The sequence below is a fragment of the Trachurus japonicus genome, chromosome 24 (genome assembly GCF_045865225.1).
Source record: "Trachurus japonicus isolate A0001 chromosome 24, Traja_1.0".
Lineage (NCBI taxonomy): Eukaryota > Metazoa > Chordata > Actinopteri > Carangiformes > Carangidae > Trachurus > Trachurus japonicus.
The window spans coordinates 14096383-14117137 of NC_140930.1; the positions used below are offsets into that span (position 1 = coordinate 14096383).

General features: G+C 41.9%; 1 protein-coding gene across 1 annotated transcript in view; it reads right to left on the reverse strand.

Moving 5' to 3' along the window:
- Positions 1–1350: 1350 nt before the first annotated feature.
- The window catches only part of kcnk3a (potassium channel, subfamily K, member 3a), a 30362-nt gene continuing 10957 nt past the window's right edge, over positions 1351–20755 (reverse strand). Inside the window, exon 2 of the mRNA XM_085770088.1 lies at positions 1351–4123. Coding sequence (XP_085626214.1) covers positions 3186–4123 — 938 coding nt within the window. The 3' untranslated portion in view covers positions 1351–3185. The remainder of the gene's footprint in view (positions 4124–20755) is intronic.

Below are 20755 nucleotides of genomic sequence, written 5' to 3' on the forward strand. Positions count from 1 at the left end.
CATGGTTTGGAGCTATAAAGGTGCGACTGTGGCGGTTATATAATAGATATCATAAAGGGGTGAGCAAACTTAGAGAGCCACCTCATCCCAACTTTGGTTACGTAACCAGGCGTCGAGGCCCAAGTTAAAAGTTAGCCGTGATGACAGCAGTGGTGACACAGTCTAGGAGGAATCCAAAGATTTGTGGCGTCAATGTCTAAACGGTTTCACTCCATAAAATAACCTTCATTTACTGAAGTAATTATGTATTTATGCTGCATGCTTTATAGAATAAGAAGCAGTTTCCTATGGTTTACAAAAGCATAAAACCAAATCCTGTTGTAGAAGTCAGGTAGAAAGAAATTAAACAGTGTAAATAATATATAATAAAACTAAATATGACGTTTTCCTTATCAGGTTTGCTGGAAAGTTTGATCAAAATGTATTTAAAAAAAACAAACAATTATCCACACTTGAGAAAGGAGTTGTTGAATTCAGAGCAACAGATTTGGCAGGCGAATGCAGTTTGTCCGACCTTAATCCACTGACTGTATATAAAGGACCACTAAATGCTCACTTCACCTGTAATCTATACAACATTGTACAGACACAGTGAACAACAGCAGCCGGAGACCACACACACACAATGAGCCATAGTGTCTCTCCTGGGCCACCGTTGTTTTAAGTTGAATGAATTCTTGTTTTTCCATCAGACATTCATGTGTAGTTGCAGAGAGGATAGTCCATAATGCTAAAGTTAGAGGAGAACCACACATTAGCAGTCGGCTCCCTATAACAGCATCACTTATTATAGCTTCTTGTTAAAATCAAATTATTCTCATGGCAGACTAATTTGACTCTTTTTTTTTTTAGCCGATCTTCCTCAAGGTGAATAAAACAATCAATTCTGGGCTCTTTGTTTATGTCAAGACAAGCAACATTATGTAACCACTAATTCATTCATTCATTTGGAAAAAAAAAATCAATTGTTGGAATGAGAAATTATTTAAAGGTGCCCTTAGGTATTTTCTTGTAAACAAGCAAAGATCGTGTCTAGTTTCTCACCAAAACACACAGGGTGTCTCATTAATTAATGAACCATTATTAAAACTGATTTCTTTGAAAAGGAAGCTTGTTTTTCTCTGCCTCTGCTACGTTCCCACCAATTAGATCACTGACGTAGCCTGAAATGGGGGAGCAATAATCACCCATTATTATCATTAAATAAATATAAAATTATATGATGCAAAATACCATATAAATCTTGTGAATGGTTTTGCTGTGCATTGATGTCTTGTATGTTGGCCGGCCTTGATTCCCATGAACTTGACAAATGGCCACAAAGATAACAATAACACGTTTTATTAACTCAGCCAACACTCATATGAGCTATTGCTTTAAATTAAACCATATTTTATTGTTCTTAAAGAAAAAAAAAACAAGACATACTTTAAATGTGTAGCCACACACATAGCTGGACCACCGCCCCTCCATCAGTTACTGAGAAATGCTGGACAACATTAACAGGCATATTGCAGTTAATAAGAAGGTTCCAGTAGAAATAAAAAAAAAAGATGAAAACGTGAGTGGAATAAACGTGGTAAGACTAACATATTCAGACATAAGTAAGTAAACTCTAAAAAAAAAAAGAAATAAAATAAAACAATGATTATGTAAGAGTACTCCTTCAGAGGACTACAATGTAAAACAAAAATAAACACTGCATAAAGACCCCAGTTGGCTGAATCAAGTGTGTTTTGGGGGTTGGAGCAAATACCCCCAATAAGTGCATGAGGTGCAAACTCTGAGGCCATATTTTTTAAAGTGAGGTTTACTGCTATTATTCTGAATCATCCACAACACAGAGTATTAATTCATATAACAGAAACAAGAATTAATTAGGGCACATTATTTCCATAACAAAACATAAAGTAATTACATAAAAAAAAGAAAAGAAAAGAAAAACATCAAAATAATATAGTGCACTGTGTTCCAGTGTCCTAAAGCATATACAACAGTTTCTAAGGTGCAGCAGTGAATAAGATATGATTCTCTATTATACACAAAGTGAGCGTACATGCTCTAAGTTAAACAGATCAGAATATAGTTGTGCTATATGAAAACATATGACAAGCAACAAGTACATAAAACAGTTTTGGTGCACAGGAAAAAACAAAAAAACAAAAACCAGAAAGGAAATTCAGAGTGGTTTGTACAAAAAAAAAAAAAAAAAAGGTCTGAGAGGAGGAGCAGCAGGGAGGCCGAGTGGTTAGAGACACCGTCACACAGGTTTGATTCCCTGCGACGGCCACGAGTGTCCCCCTTCTTGAGCGAGAGATTTAAGCCGTACCTGCTTATTCTCGTTGCTGATTCTGAAACGCCTGTAACGTGATTCTTCTTTTTTAATCAAGAGAAGGTAGAGACACACACACACACACACACACAACGCCGATCAGAAAGTTTGGCTTGAACATAAACTCGTAGTTACAGACACACAAGGAAAAAGACACTGAGATAGTTTCTGAAAACTTTCACTGAAAAAATAGGCTTTTCCCCGGTAACACCTACAAGTGAAGTGTCCAAATATATACACATTTTTGAAGTGAGTTTAATACTTACAACCAAAGACTCCCTCTGGAAAAAAGTGGATTTAAGATCATTCAATAAAATATTTCTCAGCGGGGTTTTATATACAGTTGATAAACCCCATATCTCCCTCTTAAAAACATGTCTCACAGTGTATTTTGTCCCTTTTCATATTAGAACATTAGATTCTGTCTTATGAACAAAGAAACGGCTGAATTCAATATTGTAAATTTTTAATATATGAATCCAGACGTGCAGAGAGAGCTGCACGCGTTCGTCTTCCTCCCTGTCTTCTAGCAGAAACAGTTTGAGAGTTTGTGTAACGACGAGTGCTTCTTGAACGACCATTAGCGTTATTTCTCAGTGGCATCGGTAACAACGTTAGTCCTTAATGGTTTGTGCTTAGCTAATGGAAGTTAAATACACGGCAGGAGCCTGGAGACTGCAGCACCAGGCTCTCCAGCGCCAGAAGAGAAGCAAACATCGGGAGTACTGTGTTTCTGTCGGACTGGAGTTGTGTTCCCTGATGTCCACGGCTAATCTAGTACCACAGCAGGCGGGCACTCAGTCCCCACGTGGACATAAGTGGGACTTGACCTTAAAGCACGAAGGCTCCCGGTTCAGATGGAGCTTCTGCGTTTATTCAGTCTTCTGTAGGTGTTGATGCTGTGCAGGCCCGTGGAAACCGAGCTGATGCCCGAGTGGCGCTGCAGGCTGCACACGCAGCCGTTGGAGTGGAGCGGGTTGGAAAACGCCTCTCCCTGCTCCATGTAGGTGTCCGAGGTGGAGAGGTCGCGTGAGATGATCATGGGTATGGAGTATTGCAGTTTCTCCCTGCTCTTGTACCAAAGGCAGGAGCACATGGACTGGAAGTGGAGCACCTCGGCGTAAACGTTACGTAGACCTCTGCTCGCCGCGCCCCCGCCGCCGCCGCCGCCGCTTCCTCCCACCGCGTTCCCTCCGCCGCCGCAACCGGGCGGCGTGGAGGACGGGGAGGCCGGGTCCACGGAGCAGTTAATGTGCCCGCCCGCCTGACCGTTGTGAGCGGAGAGGAGGGCCCTCTGCTCCGCGTCCCTCTTCTCGTCCTCGGCGTTCATGGTCATGAAGCGCAGCACGGCCAGGTTGAGGAAGGCTCCGATCACGGCCAGACCCGTCAGGATGTAGATGAAGCTGAAGGCCACGTACTCCGGCTTGTTCTGCAGCGCCTGCTCGTTCTGCAGCGCCACGTAGTCCCCGAAGCCGATGGTGGTGAGCGTGATGAAGCAGTAGTAGTAGGCGTGGAAGAAGGTCCATCCCTCGAAGTGGGAGAAGGCCAGCGCCCCGACGCACAGCGTGCTCATGCAGGAGATGAAGCCGATGATCACCATGTTGGCCATGGAGACCTCGGTGTGCCTCATGCCCAGGCACTTCTTCAGGCGGTGGAGCAGGTACCTGACGAAGGTGTTGATCCGCTCGCCGACGCTCTGGAACATGACCAAGGTGAGGGGGATGCCCAGGAGGGCGTAGAGCATACAGAACACCTTCCCTCCATCTGTGCTGGGGGCTGCGTGGCCGTATCCTGGGGTGAGGGGGGGGGGAAGAAGGAGAAAGGAGAAAGGAGCCGGGTTACTGGGGCAGAACTAATTAAATCTACAGTGCAGAGGAGAGGACAGAGGGTCTGAGAGGAGAGAGAGAGACGCCTGCGGGGGCTGCTGGGAAGATCGTCAAACCCAGAGCAGACAGATATAAATGATTTGTATTCTTTGAGCAGCACTTCTGATGAATTCAAAGACTCTTCATTTCACGGCGGCAGAATGCAATTGGAGATGAGAATGCACAGCAGTGTGGCGGGAATGGCCAAGTATTGATGTCGTGTATGGGAGGGAGAGAGAGCTTGAATAATTCATTGACCCAATCGCTCTGTGGAGTGGCTTCGGCTAATGAGTACATTTGCACCTAATTAGTCCTCTACGTTTTTCCAGATCAAATAAACAGGACACCATAGGATAGGCTGCAATTATTGCTCCTTATTTTGTTTGTGTAATAAAATTGCAGTCTTTTGAGTCCTCGGATCACGATGAGGCGCCTATAGCAGAGTAGCAGAAAGCCGGCAGTGCGGTTTCGTGCACTGAGCCTTTTGAACGGACCACAAAAAGAAGAATAGAATTGAATTTAAAAAAATTCCCAGTGAAACTGATTAGTTAATGAAGGAACGTCATAGTACATGTCATGTCAAAGTTCAGAGGAGGATTTTCCATTCATTTTTTTTCCACTCATAAAACAGATTATGGCTGATAAACCACTTGCCGTATAAACACATTGTCAGTGACGTCTGCATTTACCAAAATGGCCCCCTGGAGAATACTATGGAGTGCTCACTGCCAGCCGGCTGCAGATAAGGCGGCGGCTGTGTACTGTATGCACTCATGGCGAGGAGCTCATGAATTTCAGGATGGATTTGATCTTCCTTCTGGCATATTTCAGGTTAAGTGTCAACCTTTTGTCTCATAACATCCTCCTCTCACTCTTATTGTCCCGGAGGATATGAGCCCCCCTCCCATACAACATCATTACCACCAGAAATAAATTCTCCACCAGCGGACCTGTTGCTCACAGGAGCTGAGAGAGATGATGTCCCTGATAACAATGGGATCAGCAAATGGAAAAGGTTGACCAATAGTTAGAATGTAATTACTCTGGGGGTTGATTTGATTCTTTGGGCTCTGGTTTTTATTGTCACGCTGATCCATGCGGTTGAGCCATCTGTCTGTCTGGTGCCAAATCTGTTTAAAGCTTTCCCAGTTGTGCCGCCAAAATGACAGCCATTACAATTGATGTATCTATTTGTGGAAGGAAAAACACAACCCCGTTCACTATGCGCAGAGAGAGACAGTTTGCTTTTGCCGGCGAGTTTTTGTTTTATCCCAACAATGAAACTGATCTTGTTCATTAATGAGATGAGATGAGTAACGAGTACTCTGTTAAGATTAGATGACGATAACATTAACCCTGTCTGGGGCACTGCCAAGTCCGTCGGCCAGTGCAACTAAGGTCAAAACATGACCCCTGAACTTCAACCCTACAGTAAACCTAAGAGACTGATTCTCCAGACAAATTATGACTTTAAACATCACGTTCATTATCCGATTTTTCCCAAAAGCCTTTGCCACATGAATTCAACGACCCCAAAAAGTGACAGCTCAAGTCATTTGATGTGGGATGGTGTGAGGTTTCTTATCTATAGCGGTGTGTATTACTGTAACTGCATCAGATTTGGATCGGTGCCCTGTCAATTTAGAAGAGCAGCCAGGAGCATTGGCACTGCTGTGGATGGGGCCAGCTACAGAAAATGTGTTTTTAGATATTAAAGAGTGGAAAAGGTCATTGTCAGTGGAAATGTTTGCTGTTTCAAACCTTTTCAGCATATTCATCAAACAGCTGGCAAGTCAATACATATTTAAACTTCCATTTTCCTCCAAATATGCACACCTACTACATCCCGCACTATGAAGAGTCGGCCAATAAAAGAAAATACAAATAAGCAATTTATGCAGTAATATAGTATGCCATAGATTCACTTGTGCATAAAGATACAGTGGCAGCAGATGTGAGTAACTGTAGTGCCAAAAGGAAATGGATGTTCAACAGCTAGAGCAAATATTCAAAAATATATCTTACATTTCACTTTATATTGAAATTGGCTTTCCCAGTATTATCTGTTGAATTACTCCACCTACCCCCATCTCCCGTCATTCAACAGCTACAACTGCCCAGATTCATACAACACAAACCACACTTACACTTATTATTATTATTATGACTAATAACTAGCTGCTTTTTTATCGGTGGATTCCACTTATCAAAAATGCATAAGACTATATACGGTCAAGTCTGTCTCGCCACATATCAGCTCAGCTCTGTGAATATACAGTATGTGGTTCTGGTTCTTTAATACATATTTAATCATTCATTGCATTTGCTTAAAGCACTGCAGGCTTCGATTACATTAGCTCCAACCGTGTATAAGTATTTACTTCTGACTTTACAGTTTAAGGTCAGTCTAATAGAAATGGTGATACAATATGAAAACACATTTTCATCGCTTTTATATGTGCTGTTCTCTCTCTGAAAAACATTCAATATCTGAAAGACATTTCCTTGAATGACTCGAATTTTATTTATACCAATGCTTTGTTCCATCAAGTTAACATTTTGACTGTAAAATTAGAGTCAGACTGGCTGCTGTGAGGATACATTATGGACAAAAATATGCAAAAATCATCACCTTCACCAGTTAAACCTCATAGAAATGAACAAACCAGCATCTAAATGAAGCATAGAAGCAGTGTAACTTTGAATTCCTCTGTTGGAGAGTAAACACACACAAACAACTCCTAACCCTGAACTCTAGATAACAAGACACCGGTCCGACCAGACACAACAGACCATCATTTCCTCCTTAAATGTTACATAGTCTCCCTCTGAGAAGTAGCTCTTCACCTGTGAGTAAAAGAGGGTAAATGCACTTATTACCCATTCACTGTGGAGTGAGTGGGACAGTGTGTTCAGGTGAGCACCGAGGCTGTGAGCTGCAGGCCTGTCAGGAGCTGTCAGCAGCAGGGAGCGGCTTATCGAGACGTGGAGACGACCGGAGTGACAGCGTCGCTCGTCAACAGCAGACGCAGCGGCCGGAGGCGACAAGGCCAGCAGTCCTGCCGCTGTGTGTGAGGGGAGAGTATAGAGGTCCACATGACAAGCTCACCCCCCTCCTCCCCCCTCCTCTCCTCTCCTCTCCTCCCCAAACTTCCCCTCCCCTCACAACAGTGACAAAGTTATCATGAGACAGGACGTCTCCACGTCTCGTCCTGGCACGCAGGGAAAAAAAGCCAAGAGGGCCGCTTGCTCTGTTTACATGGATTACAGTCATTGCCACTGGCAGAGGAAAAAGTGCAGCCTCATCGCTCTGAAAGGTGAAAATAACAATGGGCCGCAGAGGTTTGATTGACGTGCGAAGAACCCCAGACTCTTGCACCGGCTGGTTGAGGCTGAAGCATTAATATTGAACACGTTTGGCTGCAAAATAGTGGTGTCATTATGTGGGAATGGCTGCAACTATTTGCACATATTTCATGGATAGACAGGGAGAAGGAGAGATGAGACATCTGGGAAATTACAGGCTATCAGTTTTTTTTCTCTCTTTTTTCTTGAGGAAACAGTAATTCCCTCTAAAATTAGCTCAGATTGTCAATTTGTGTAAGGATTGTTGCAACATATAAAAGCAGTATCAAAGACTTTGCCGCAACCTGCGGCTGATTGTCTCATAACCTAATTTCTGTAATTATCATGTGAAAGAAAATATGAAAATTGCATAGCATTGAAAGGCGATAAGAGCCTTTAAAAGTCTTATTAGGCAAAACTAACAAGCAGATGAGGCTTATAAATGTCAGCTGAACACAGGTGCACCATACTCTAAACTCCTCTCCTCTGCCTCCCATTACTGAATCATAATTTACAGCCAATCATTCGCGCTAATGACTCCAGCAACAGGCTGGTCCTGATTTAAATGCTCCAAAACAAATCATTTTACACAGAACAAATATTCCCTTATGATATTTTTACCGTTCCTGAACGCTGCCAACGTCCTGTAATACAGAGATTTAATTTCAAGTCTTCACTCCCACCCTGGGTAACTTTTCTTTTTTTTTAACCATCTAATTCATTTCATAATTTTTAATCCTCCCATAGCAGATGGGCACACAGCTTTATTCAGTGCTGTGCCATATTAACCCTCATTCAGATTCTCTAAATTAAATGTCTGATATCCTCCAGCTCTGTAGCAATGCAAATCACATCGTCGGTGCTGGTTGTCATTTCACCCTTTTAGTCCCGTGGTTGCAAGTTTGTCTGCGGAGATGACAGCTCAGTGAATGCATCTCCTTCTCTGCGCATCTACGTAGTGTCTTGCCTCTAAAACACAACATCATCCACTGCATCTACATTCTTCATTATACTGATTAATTAGGCTGGGATGGTTAAAAAAAAGAAAAAACAGGCTTTGAAAATACATCAAAGAATGGCATAATGTGGCTGTTAGGACTCCAGTATCTTTGATTAGCAAGCACAATTTGTTCTCGCCAACAAGATGAGGAGAGCAACCTATTCATCAAGGACATCACCCCAGCTAATGGGGTGGGACTGTCAAAGAGGTGGTGCGTTAATCAGAGGCCAGTTTACAAGGATTTTGTATGAAAACACATAAGTAACTCAATGCAAATGTGCACAATATAATATAGAAGAAGGGAGAAAAAAAAAAGAAAAGAACACAAATACTTCCCCAAAATGAAATACAAATAATTGATGCGCGCCACAGCGAGATTACAAATCATGTTATGAAACCTGGCATGTTATATAAACACATATTATATGTCTAACAAGATGGAAAGTCTCAACCGAGTCTCTGGAGAGGAAACTTCAGGACATGCAGACTCGGTAACAGAAATGCTGGTGGCAGAGCTGCTCTCTCTCTCTCTCTGGGCTTCAGTGGTGACTGATAATGTCCTCAGACATCTCTACACCCTGGAGACCAGCCAGTGCCACGCTGAATAATGCACTCGTCGCTGTGTGTATGCATGCGTGTGTGTGTGTGTGTGTGTATGTGTGTGTGGTGCAGGGTTTCACTCAAGACGGAGATGCAAAGGTGAAAACAGTAGCCTGCCGGATTGTGTTGTCTTTGCATAATTACACAGGGATAATTAAAGGATGTATCTTCTCAAGTTGCTTTAAGGGGAAAAAAGTGTTTTTAGTGCCATTAAGCTTTTGGACATGTTTTCATTTATATTTGAATATATTTATTTTCTTTTTATTCATGTTTGCTTTTACTTCTTTATTGCAAGCATGAATAACTTTATTTTAAAGTACATATACATCTAAGAGAAACATCTGTCAACATATATGCATGGATGGCTCATCTTGAATATTTCCATTTGATGTAATGGTGCAGCCATAAAATCATGGACTCTTGGGTTTAGATATGTGCCACTTAGTGAACATCGTTAAGCTTTGAAACTGCCCAAGTGCATACGCCGCGTTAACATAAATAAACTTGCCTTTGCCCTGCAAACTCAGTCTGACAATAAAATGTAAGTGTAGGGTGAAAGTGATAGTGTGAATCCTAACACTATAGATCACAGAGAGGATAAGAATTCAATTCCTTGGACAGCAGACGAAACGGAAACTCAAACAGGGCGAAGAATATTAAAGACGAACAAACGTGCTATTTGGATGAAATTGTTTCTTGTTGACAACAAGAGCTTCTTACAGTTTAATTAGATTTGACTGGATATATCAAACAAGACCATGAAACCAAGTGAGACAAGACTTCAGAAAGTGAGGAGGCATGTCCTTCACATCCTCAGAGTGTGAAATACTGATGTTAAACAGATCTGATGGTGTAAAATGAACACCTTCTGGAGGAGAACCATCATTTGTTGTTGTAGTTTATTGATCTTACCATGTGAATGATAATAACCTTTTACATGTCGTTACATCTGCCGCTAGTAAAGAAATCCATCTGACGAACAGCAACGTCAATAGCTGTGATAATTTATGGCTCCCTGGAGAGGACGTGACTGTCCGTGTGTATCAGTGTAGTGGTGAGTAAACAAATTCCTTTCGCAAATCCCAAGTGTGCTCTGAGGTGTTGCGCACTATCACAACATGCAGCCGTATATGGCTGGCCTAGTTCTTCAGCGTACAGGTGGCCGCAGCAGCTTTCCCCCTGTGTGACGTCACGCTTATCTGCGTTTACGCCATCCCTACAATGCCGTGCAGAGCGGAGAGGAATGTTCTGTACAAACTGCAAATAAACAGCGAGCGACCATGTCATCTGTTTGGTTACGGGACGTCTTTTGAGCATCGGCCCTCTCTGGCTTCCCAGCATGCCTTCTCCACAGCCCGCTTTCATCTCCAGCTGCGTCTGGCCAAAGATATCATTACACGACCTGGCAAACTGTAACTCTTGTCCACTTCAAGGCGCATCAAGTGTTTCCACGGATGACACCCAACGAGTAAAAAGTTAGTAATGATTCTGGATTTCCCACGACATGTGTCCTACCTCTATCTAACATCCATTCTCCATCACAGACACCTCAAACTCCAGACGACCCCAGGATTTGTTTATTCAGGCACTGAAACGCAGCTCTGGCTCTTCCACCTCCCTCCATTACTCCGTCCGGCTTTTGACCCACAAGGCCTCGCTGACAGCTGCTGTGTAATGTCCATGTAATGAGTGCGAAAGCAAGGAATTCTAGGAATACTTTTTATTACGGAAAAATATCAACATTTATGGTCTCTGAGCGTAATCATGGATGTTGAAAAAAAAAGCAGCACAGCTGTTTCATTTGTTTTTGCAGAGTTACGCAATTATTATGTATTAGTCATTAGGACTGGACTAATATAGAGGTAAATGGTGAGTAGCAAGATCTGGGATATGTTAGCGCCCTTGGATAATCAAATGAATTAGTCCTGAAACATTTACCACAAGCCAATTGAGCCCTTTTATGAAATGTTTTCAGGGAAGTCTGATTTGTCCACTAATGGTGTACTAAATCAACAAGTCTTCACGGCCTCCAAAAACCATTATTAATGATTCCTTTAACTTTTTTTCTGATCACCCACTTCCATAAGGTTTAGTATGGCTTAGCCAAAGAAAACGGCTGGGTTTAAGTTAGAAAAAGAGGTGGGGGGGAAAAAACATATGCACTGGTTCATAAAGTTTAGACTTAAGCAGGAAGGCATAAATCTCTGTTGAGGAGAGGATTATTACTACATTTTTTGTTTATTATTGCAGCGGTCACTTCTGCTGCCATCAGACATTGTTCATGTTGGGAATCCTCCATGTTGTGTTTTTAATGCAAGCGAAGGTTGAACAAATGACTAGTACTCTTGTTTTTCCAGTGAAGACAGATGAACTTAGACTCCAATCAAGGTTGTTTTTAAAGTTTTCGATTCTTGTGAACAGAATCAAAGTAAAATCAACCTCAGAAGTGGGCTATTTTAACTCAACCACCACCATCATTTCCAAACCCAGTCATTTTTGAGAATGAATGTCATCAGACATGATGATTCATTGTACCACATGGTAGCTCACTGCAGTTGGTGTATGAACGTGTGTCTCAGTGGGTAAAAGTCTAAAGTATACCATATTAGGATGTTTTACTGGTATATGATATTGGAGTAATTTTGAAACTACATGCGGTATATTGGCCTTTGCAAGGATGTACTTTGTTATGTATATTACTTGCAATTATGCCAGTTACGTCAGCTTCTACACTGTCATTTTGTGGCCATTAGCAGATTGCAAAATAGTAAGAATAATCTATCTAATCAAACGTTCATTATATGCAACAACAATGAGCAAGGAGCCTCTCCAGCCGGTACAAGAGAGGGAGAAAGAGGGGGGGCGATATGGGATGTATTCATCACAACCAATCTGATGTAACGCCAGAGGAGACAGCACATTGGCAAAGCGTCTGTCTGGGTTCACTTTAACTCGGTTACCCCTGTGTGGGCTCCAAATCTGGCCTGGGAGCATGTGCTCTTATCCAGCACACAGCTGAGGCCCAAACACTAAAGCATCACAAGCCTGAAGACCGAAGCGACCACGGGGGTTAGATCAGAGAGCTGTGACTCGGCTGCCACGTGCCCTGAACTTGCCTTTCGTGTAGTAAAAACCCTCTCATCGATGTATAACACACTCACAACACTCACACATGCAACACATTCATCCGACCAATCTGCGCCTGTGTGTGTGTCCGACCATCCGAGTCTAATGTTTTGCTTTCACTGCGAAAAAAAAAAAAAAAATCCCTATCAGGATCTATTTCCAAACGTACTCCTTAGGTTCCTTTTTAGGGGATATGAGAGGAAACCTTGGCAGGCTGCAGTTTTCCATGAGGTCAGTAAGCAAGGCATTCCATGTGGAGAGTGAGAACTCTGGGAGGGTTAGCTAATTAAATAAATCACGTGATTTATGTACCTGATACACAGTTGATACTGATTTGTTTTAAAACTCACAACACAGCTGCACTAAGGCACAAGTGAGGTTCACACAGATACTGTACACAATGAGGGAGCAGGGGTAAAGGGAGGAGGAGGAGGAGGAGGAAAGAAGGAGTGGAGGAGGACACCAAGGATGAAATATAACGGGAAATAAAGAAAGAAGATGAAAGTTAAAGAAATTAAACTGCAGGGAAAAAGGAGATTTTAAAACTCATAACTCACTCTCTGCACTATACTAAATTCATAAAAAGGTCCGTTTAAAATGTCAAGACACATTTAAAGCTTTAAAACTTAATTTGGATGGCAGGAAGTCTTTAATTTGTAGTCATTGCTAATGTAGGAACTCCGAGTTGGGATTTCTCTCCAGGCTTTTAAGAGGTCAACTCAAATAACAGACGTATCTGTTTCAAGAGCTCCATTTGGGTTATCTGCTTTAAAAGTGTGCCTGTGTTGGCACGATGAGAGTAGGAGTGGAGAGAAAGAGTGAACATGTTGTGTAATATGATCTGGGAATTTCAAATGGCTCCTTTTGGGAATAGATGCCAATTCCCAGTGGTAAACAGCTGTCGGGAGTGCAAAACATACCTGCCTGTCACTGCCAAGAATGATAACACGTCAAGTTAAAAAAAAAAAGAAAAGAAATACATAATAATAATGGGACTACTCAACCAGCGTGTCATATTATCTTGTAAGACACTGCATTCAAAACTATCAGTAACGTATAAACTGCTGAAATAGCCTGTGGATGGTACAGTAGGTAACACTAACAGATGAGCATCTCATCATGGGACCACAGGGACAGAATGTGTATATTCTAATGGAAATGTAAAAGCAATTGAAATATAAAAGGAATTGCTTAATATTTGTGAGTTCAACGTTATTCAACAATCTTTAGAATGATTTTTGATAAGCCAGTAACAGAGAAAATTATTCAGCAATGCATAAACTGTTGAAATAGGCCTATGTAATGGATTTAGTTGGCTAAAAGTAACTGGAAATGATTGTTTTAGAAAGTAAGAAAAGTAAGAACAACTTAAAATGACCTAAAAGGACTTAATGGGTAAATAATAGCTAAAAGTATTTGCAAAACATTTAAACTAACAATTGAAATTAATATATTAATACTGTTGAAATAGCTAATGGATAAACAAATGGCAACTCCAGCCGAGCAGCTAACGGTTAGCTAAAAGTTATTTGAATTGATAACAATTGAAATAGCCACTTACATTTTTAAAATTACAGCTAATATAAGATTGAAAGATATGAACTGTTGAAAAAGACAGAGAAATTAGCTAAAAGTAATCAAAAATAATTGATTTTTAGAAAGGCTAGCAGTGAGCAAAAAATAATGTAATGTGGACATGCTAGCTACAAGTGTTTAATAAACAATTTAAATAGCAGCTTTTTGAAGGTAACCGAACATTATAGGTAACAGTGATTGTTGTAGCTAATGGAAAATAGTTAAAAGTAAACAGGAAATGTAAAGCTTCAAGTAAGGGGGATGGTTCTGCCACTCAGAAACTTGACCAACATTAGGCTACCAACTTATGTTATAGTAATATTGCTATGATTGATAATGTTATATATGATCCAGCAGAAAATCATTTCAAAGGAAAGAAGTAGGAGCGTGATGGGAGGTGAAGGAGTTCAGGCCGCTGGGGCACATCAGATCAAAACCACGTTGGGAGGCACAGACCTAGACTCCAGACTACAGTGTGCATAATTAGTCACAGATGCCACTGCTGATGATGGTGGTGAGGATGACGAGGATCATTTTCTCTGGAATATATAAAGCGCAGAGACACACTTGAGACACATCTAGGCTAGGAACTGGGCCAAGTGTGAATCAGGAGACGATTGCTAAAATTCACACACTATTAACCGCCTTTGATCCGTTCGTTGCTCCGATCAGTGTTTTGTTTTTGTCCCGCACGTGACAGTTAATAGGCAGCTGATACGCAACACAAACAACATTTTATGCTCATTAAGCCCTGACACACTGGATGGGGGTGGGGGCAGGAGGAGGGGTGGTGGGGGGTCTCTCTGGTGCAGCAATATGAGAAATTGCATGTGAAAATAGTTCAGCCTCTGTGTCATTAAAAAACCAAACATATGTGACAAGCCTGCTATAATTTGACATGGCTATTTCACGCCTGCCTTGTGATTTCTGGTAATTTGGACTGCGGCCTGGTAATGTTTTATTCAGCTGAATGCTCTTTTATAAAAATAGCTGCAGCTTGTCTTGCCATCTTGTTGCTCTGACTCTTCTTCTGACTCTTTCTCTCCCTTCAGCTCACATTCAACTCTTTTATTTTTTATCTTTATTTACAAGGTCGGACTCTTTCCACTCTGCTCTCTCTATCCCCCCCCTTCCCTTCCCTCCCCTCAGCCTCTAATTTACAGAGATGCATTTTCTATCGCTTCTCTTCCACAGTCACCTGCCTCTGTCACCTGATTCCACTGATATATTCGTACACACTCTGGACTCTGCTCGGCTCATTCAGCTGCTCTCGGAGAGCAGATGCTGTCCTAAACTGACATGTGCTGGCGAAGGAGAGGCACCGAAATCTGGCACATAGCGCACGCACACACACACACACATACACAGAGAGAGAGAGACAGATCGGTTTACACAGCAAAAACGAAGACAATATGGAAAAACCCGGGATTAAATGAGAGGACAGAGGAACACACAGGCACAATGATAAACATAGGTGCCAAGTTACACAAAGAACTGAAATTGACAAATGCAGCCAGAAATTACATCCTGCACATGTTGCACGATGCATCCTTATGTTTTTTCCTATAAAGGCTAGAGACTGCCTGACTGCTACACATCAATAAATTATGAACTGCACTTTAAAAGATATAGAAAATTTAAAATTGCCATTGTTTGATAACCAAATTAAAGGCTTTCCTGTAAAAATGTCTATTTTTTAAGCATCCTGGCAGTTCCTAAGTAGTTATCTTCAACTTCACCATGACTTTGAAAGCCTCAAGCCTCTGACTCATAAAATACATTTGCCTTTCATCAATCTCAAGTAAGTCATCGTGTTCTGATCAAACTCCAAATGGCATGTTGACGAAGGATCGACTAGTAAACACTGAGCGATTAGCCTACATGGGGGCAGATGGTGAGAAACCACCCTGCATGTGTGTCTGGCTTTTTTTTATGTATTAATTTTTACAATGCAAAAATCAGGGGGTTTGATTAGAGAAAAAATAATTCTACAACATAATTCAGACCAATGTTTTAGACTCAATAAGCTCCTACACCCATGGTGAGTTTTCCAAACATCCTGGCTTCCACTGTCAGTGTAAATATATTCAGTTCAACTCAGTAACGACAGCAGTGCTAGAACAACGTCAACAGCCGAGCCATCATTTGGGTCTGGGCTGACTGCAGTTCTTTGCACCTGTTTCATTGCATGTTTTACATTTGTGTTTTAAAAAAAACTTGGGGGGGAAAAAAGTTTTCATGCTCGGCTGAGTTTGAAACGCAACGGACACAGATGTTGCAAGTTATACACGCACACGTAAACATCCACTGATGTGATGTTTCTCACATTAAGACTTGAAACAAAGGAAAATTCAATATTTCCATCACATTTTCATCATTGTTGTTTGTCTGAGACAAATCTGCTGCATCATCTTTTCACACCTTCTTCTGCTATAGTGGTTTATTGGCACCTGACTGGACTGTTAACACCAGTCACTGTTCAGCTAAATGAAACAACTCCTGATATTCAGTTGTATAGTAGTGGACGTTATCACCGACAGCCTGATCTGCAGATTTTTACCAGCCTTACAGCAAAAATGATCTTAAAATGACTTGATAGCGTACATCCAGCCAACACAAACCCATATGAGGCAATGTGTGGGTGCTTTACAACACACAGCACACACATCAACATCTCACGCAGACAGGAGTGTGTGTGTGGTCCTCTGACAATGGCTCTCAACTGGAGACACAAGTGCCCATCAACGTCCCGCCTGAGCCGTCTGGCCGGGCTCATTGCCACCTTGTAAAGCTATCATATGTCACGTTATGTGATGCATGAGACCATGCTGGCACCTGGCTTAATGACCAGAGGCAATTAAATCAAGTAATGGATCTTATTAAGGTGTTATATGAACCCCTTACTGCATGGCCCGGTGCTCCTGTACTGCAAAATATGTTGTTTGTTATTTTCAAACTTTATTTTTCAGGAGAGAAAAAAAGAGAATCTGAAAAAAACAACAATAAACTACTGTAGCCAATGTAGTTTCGTAAGAGGTAGTAAATGGCTGGAAGAGCTGTGCAGCTAAACATGGAGACAGTGAGGTTTTCAAAAACATTGAATAGCTTCTTAAAGTGCAACATATTTATTTCTCTCTCCGAGGTTTATCCGAGGTAAATACACTGTCAGTTGCAGCACATAAGGTCAAACTCCCAGTCTCCACGACGAGGAAGTGACCTTGAAGCTCTGATTACTATCTCCTCCTTTGTGACTTACAGACATGCTACATGAGGACAAATTCCTCATTGAACCATAGAGTGTTGTACAGTAACTTTGTCCAAACTGTCTCTGAATGTCCATCCCTTCTTATCTGTGTGTCAGGTCTCCTTGTCACCTTGGTGAGGTAACCGCTGCCTCGGGCTGCCCATATGGCGGGAGCAGACAGACTGGGAGCAGAGCATCAGTTCCACCTCCACTCAATCTGCAGGTTCACCTTACCAGACCTGGGTCACACAGTATCTGCAAATCCATGCATAGCATTTGTTTTAACCTACTTGGAGATTTACTTGCATCCGCGCTATCATTTTACATTACTTGGGCCGTTTTATAGCCTAGGTACTGTATACCCATGCTGCCTTGTGCACGATTTTATTCACTCTGCAAGTCAGCCTGGAAACCATGGATCCAATTTTTCCCTCAATGTGGGAGCCAATCACAGAACGGGGGAGGGGGCAGCAAGACGATGACGACACACCGACGTGACTTTGTTGATAGCTTGTCGATCCAACATGGTGGCAGACGCTTTACCTTTCCATGCAGCATTAGAAAGTGTTTTAAGTAGTTTAGACCGCAAGTTCATTTTGAAAAAAGAGCAACTTTTTTTCCTCATCGGATTCCTGTCGCTCTACAGTACATACGCCATCGGGTATGATTGATACGATTGGCTATAAGCTATGTACAGACACATTTGATAGACATTTGTAGCGCCCAGTTAACAGCTCTGGGCGTTCGTAAACCATGCCTCAATACAAAAAAAATGGGGTAGTTCGGGTAGTTCCCAGACTGAATCTCAATCTACATTGAGATGAGATCTGGTGTTAGCCAGGCTAGCCGTTTTATACAAAAAGTACCATTTATTATAATGATATGCAAGAGATGATGTGCTCGACTTTCTTTCTTATGTGGGAGAGTCAGACCCACAGAGGTGAAGACTGGGATAATAAGGACATACAAATGTCACCTCACTCAAGTTTATGCACCAGCCGGAGATTTATTAGGAGCGTAATGAGCCAGACTGTGCCAGTAGATTCACTAGATGATGACAACAGGAAAGCTATGTCTTGTGTTGATTAAACAAACCAAAAGAGTGCGTTGAAGCTCATCTCTTGGCGGCATGTGCACCGGTAAAGCTTAGACTCTCTGTCTTGTAACGTTTCACATAAATTAGTGTTGTTTCATTCGATCTGTCTCGCCATGTTTCCTGTATCTGCACCTATCTCCGAGACAAAATGCTCTCCTACATCTTATCTCTTCATTAATGACTGATGCAGTAACCAAAGACCATAAATGTCACTGCCCATTTATTTTTTATGTTGCAATGATAGCTCGTAGGTTTATTGGCAAGTAAATGTCTTTTTCTTCCAACACCAAAGGAGTTCAAAAGCTCCCTGCTTTGTTTTTGGACAAGTTCAAAACGAGGAGGTACTCTCTCATTAGTGTATTGTAGTAAAAACAAATACATAAGATTACTCCGCAATTTTATTTGACCAAAATTGGATGGGAGGCAAATATCCTGTAAGTCTATAAGAGTTTTCCACAGCAAAAAAGCTCTATTTTTAGCCTAAATCCATTAGGTAATGTGCGGTTTACAGGAAAAGACACAGGGAACCAGTGCTGGGTACAGATGAGTCTCCATCCTGGACCCAGGAGGATTTTCCTCACTATGATGATGCAAATGAAAATCATCAGCACCAATAATCACAAATAACAATGGTCTCACGTTATTATGATGCATTTCCTTTTAAGCAATGCTTGTGTTCACTCCAACTCCATCACCAGACAAGCACACTGATATTGCACAACTCTGCAAAACCCCAGACTATGTTCAACAGCATGTTTTTTTTTTTTTTTTTTTGTATTCTTGTAATGTCTGTCCTTGGCAACAATAGCATGGCTGGAATTAGAGAAGATTGTGGTTATGGCAAAAACAGAAAACTATGATTACGGTACAGGGTTAGGCAACTAAAACCCTTGGTTAAAGTTAGGCAAAGGTTGTGGTTGTACTGGTCTTTCTGCAAGTTTGTAATAGAGGGTGAACTTCAGTGGCCCTCACTCATTTAGATCAACACTATTGATACAATAGAAAGAGCCAATCCAGTAAAATAAATAAACGAGCAGCCACTCGTTTATAGCAATCCTTTGATCCACTTTGCAGTTCTAATGAAACTTCAGACTCATGGATCTATTTCTCAAACAAACCTTCAAAGACCTCACTTACTGTAACTGGTGCCTGAAGCAACACAACCCCAACAATGAACACTATACAATGCAATATGACCTAAATTCGGAGTTTTCTCAGAATCATCAAATATACAGTATAGACACTGAACTGGTTCTTTCTGAATGGTTTCTTCCATTATCATATCATATATGTTTAAAACAAACAGTAGAAAGTGCAAGAAGACCATCGTTACTTGGCGCCCTACATTCGTGACAATGCATCTTTGACCAGTCAGAATACAACTGTAGTTATTTGAGTCAATTGCCACCAATTCTGCCACCACCACATGTCACCATGTGGATCAGGAGCAGTTGCGTCACCTCTGATGGGATTGATACGAGGATTATTCCAGAGAAAATAGGTTAGCAGCCTGTTGTTTTAGCCCAAGGTCGACATGGGGCACTTTTTTTTGTGTGTGTATGGATATTAAATGTGTACTCATAAGCTCGCGCTCAAATCTCAGCCCCTCGGGGGTAAACATGACTCACCTATCACTGTTATTGTTATTATCATTACGCCCCAGTGTGTGACAGTCCACTTCATCCAGGTTGGCTTGTTGAGAGATTAAGCAGATGCTGGAAACAAATTGGAAAACAAATTCCCCTGGGAGACAGTATATAAGCCAGGACGAGCTACGGTCGCTTGGCGCTGTCGGACCGAATCATTCCACTGCTCGGAGCCAGTTGGAGCAGCGTAAAGCTAATGCACCCGCACCGGCTACCAAAGCATCCAACACTATCCCAAGTCTCTGGACTCGGAGAAGGTTGGAGCCGTCAGGAGCCAGTGAGTTGTGAGAAATTCACTTCAGGTTGTTATGATAAGGACGGCAATGAAAGCCCTGTTTTTTCCGTGAACCATAAACATACAGTATTCACTTCTCACCTCTCACCTCAGTGTTTAGACGCTTTCAACACTGCTGATGAGCTGACCATGCTCCATGTGGAAAAGATGTGTTTCTTTTCTCTCTTTCTTTTTTTTTTTTTAGTTTAGTTTTTTGGCACATGCTTGTATGGGGGCAGAGAATCTAAGGCTACGCAAGCTCCACCATCTCCGGGCGCTGGGGAGACAGCTCAGCGCTCTGGGCACACAATCAACACTGAGCCGGCTGGTATAACACCCCCTCCCGTCTGAGAGGACTGTGTGTGTGTGTGTGTGTGAGCAGCATTTCATGACATTGTGTGTTCCTCAGGGAGAGTTTCTCTGCTCTGGTCATGTGACTCGCTGTGTATCGGCTTTTTATAGCAACAGTGGCTATTTGTGTGTCTTTTTGGTTTTCAGGCCCTGCGATGCACTCTACATACTGTAGAGCCTCAACTAGGGCTTTGGTGAAATTTGTATTTTGAAGCAGGATGTTGTTTAATAGTTTAGGATACATACTGTACATTTTGTGTGACTGTCTTTCACATGCACAGGCTTCAACTGAGCTTTATAT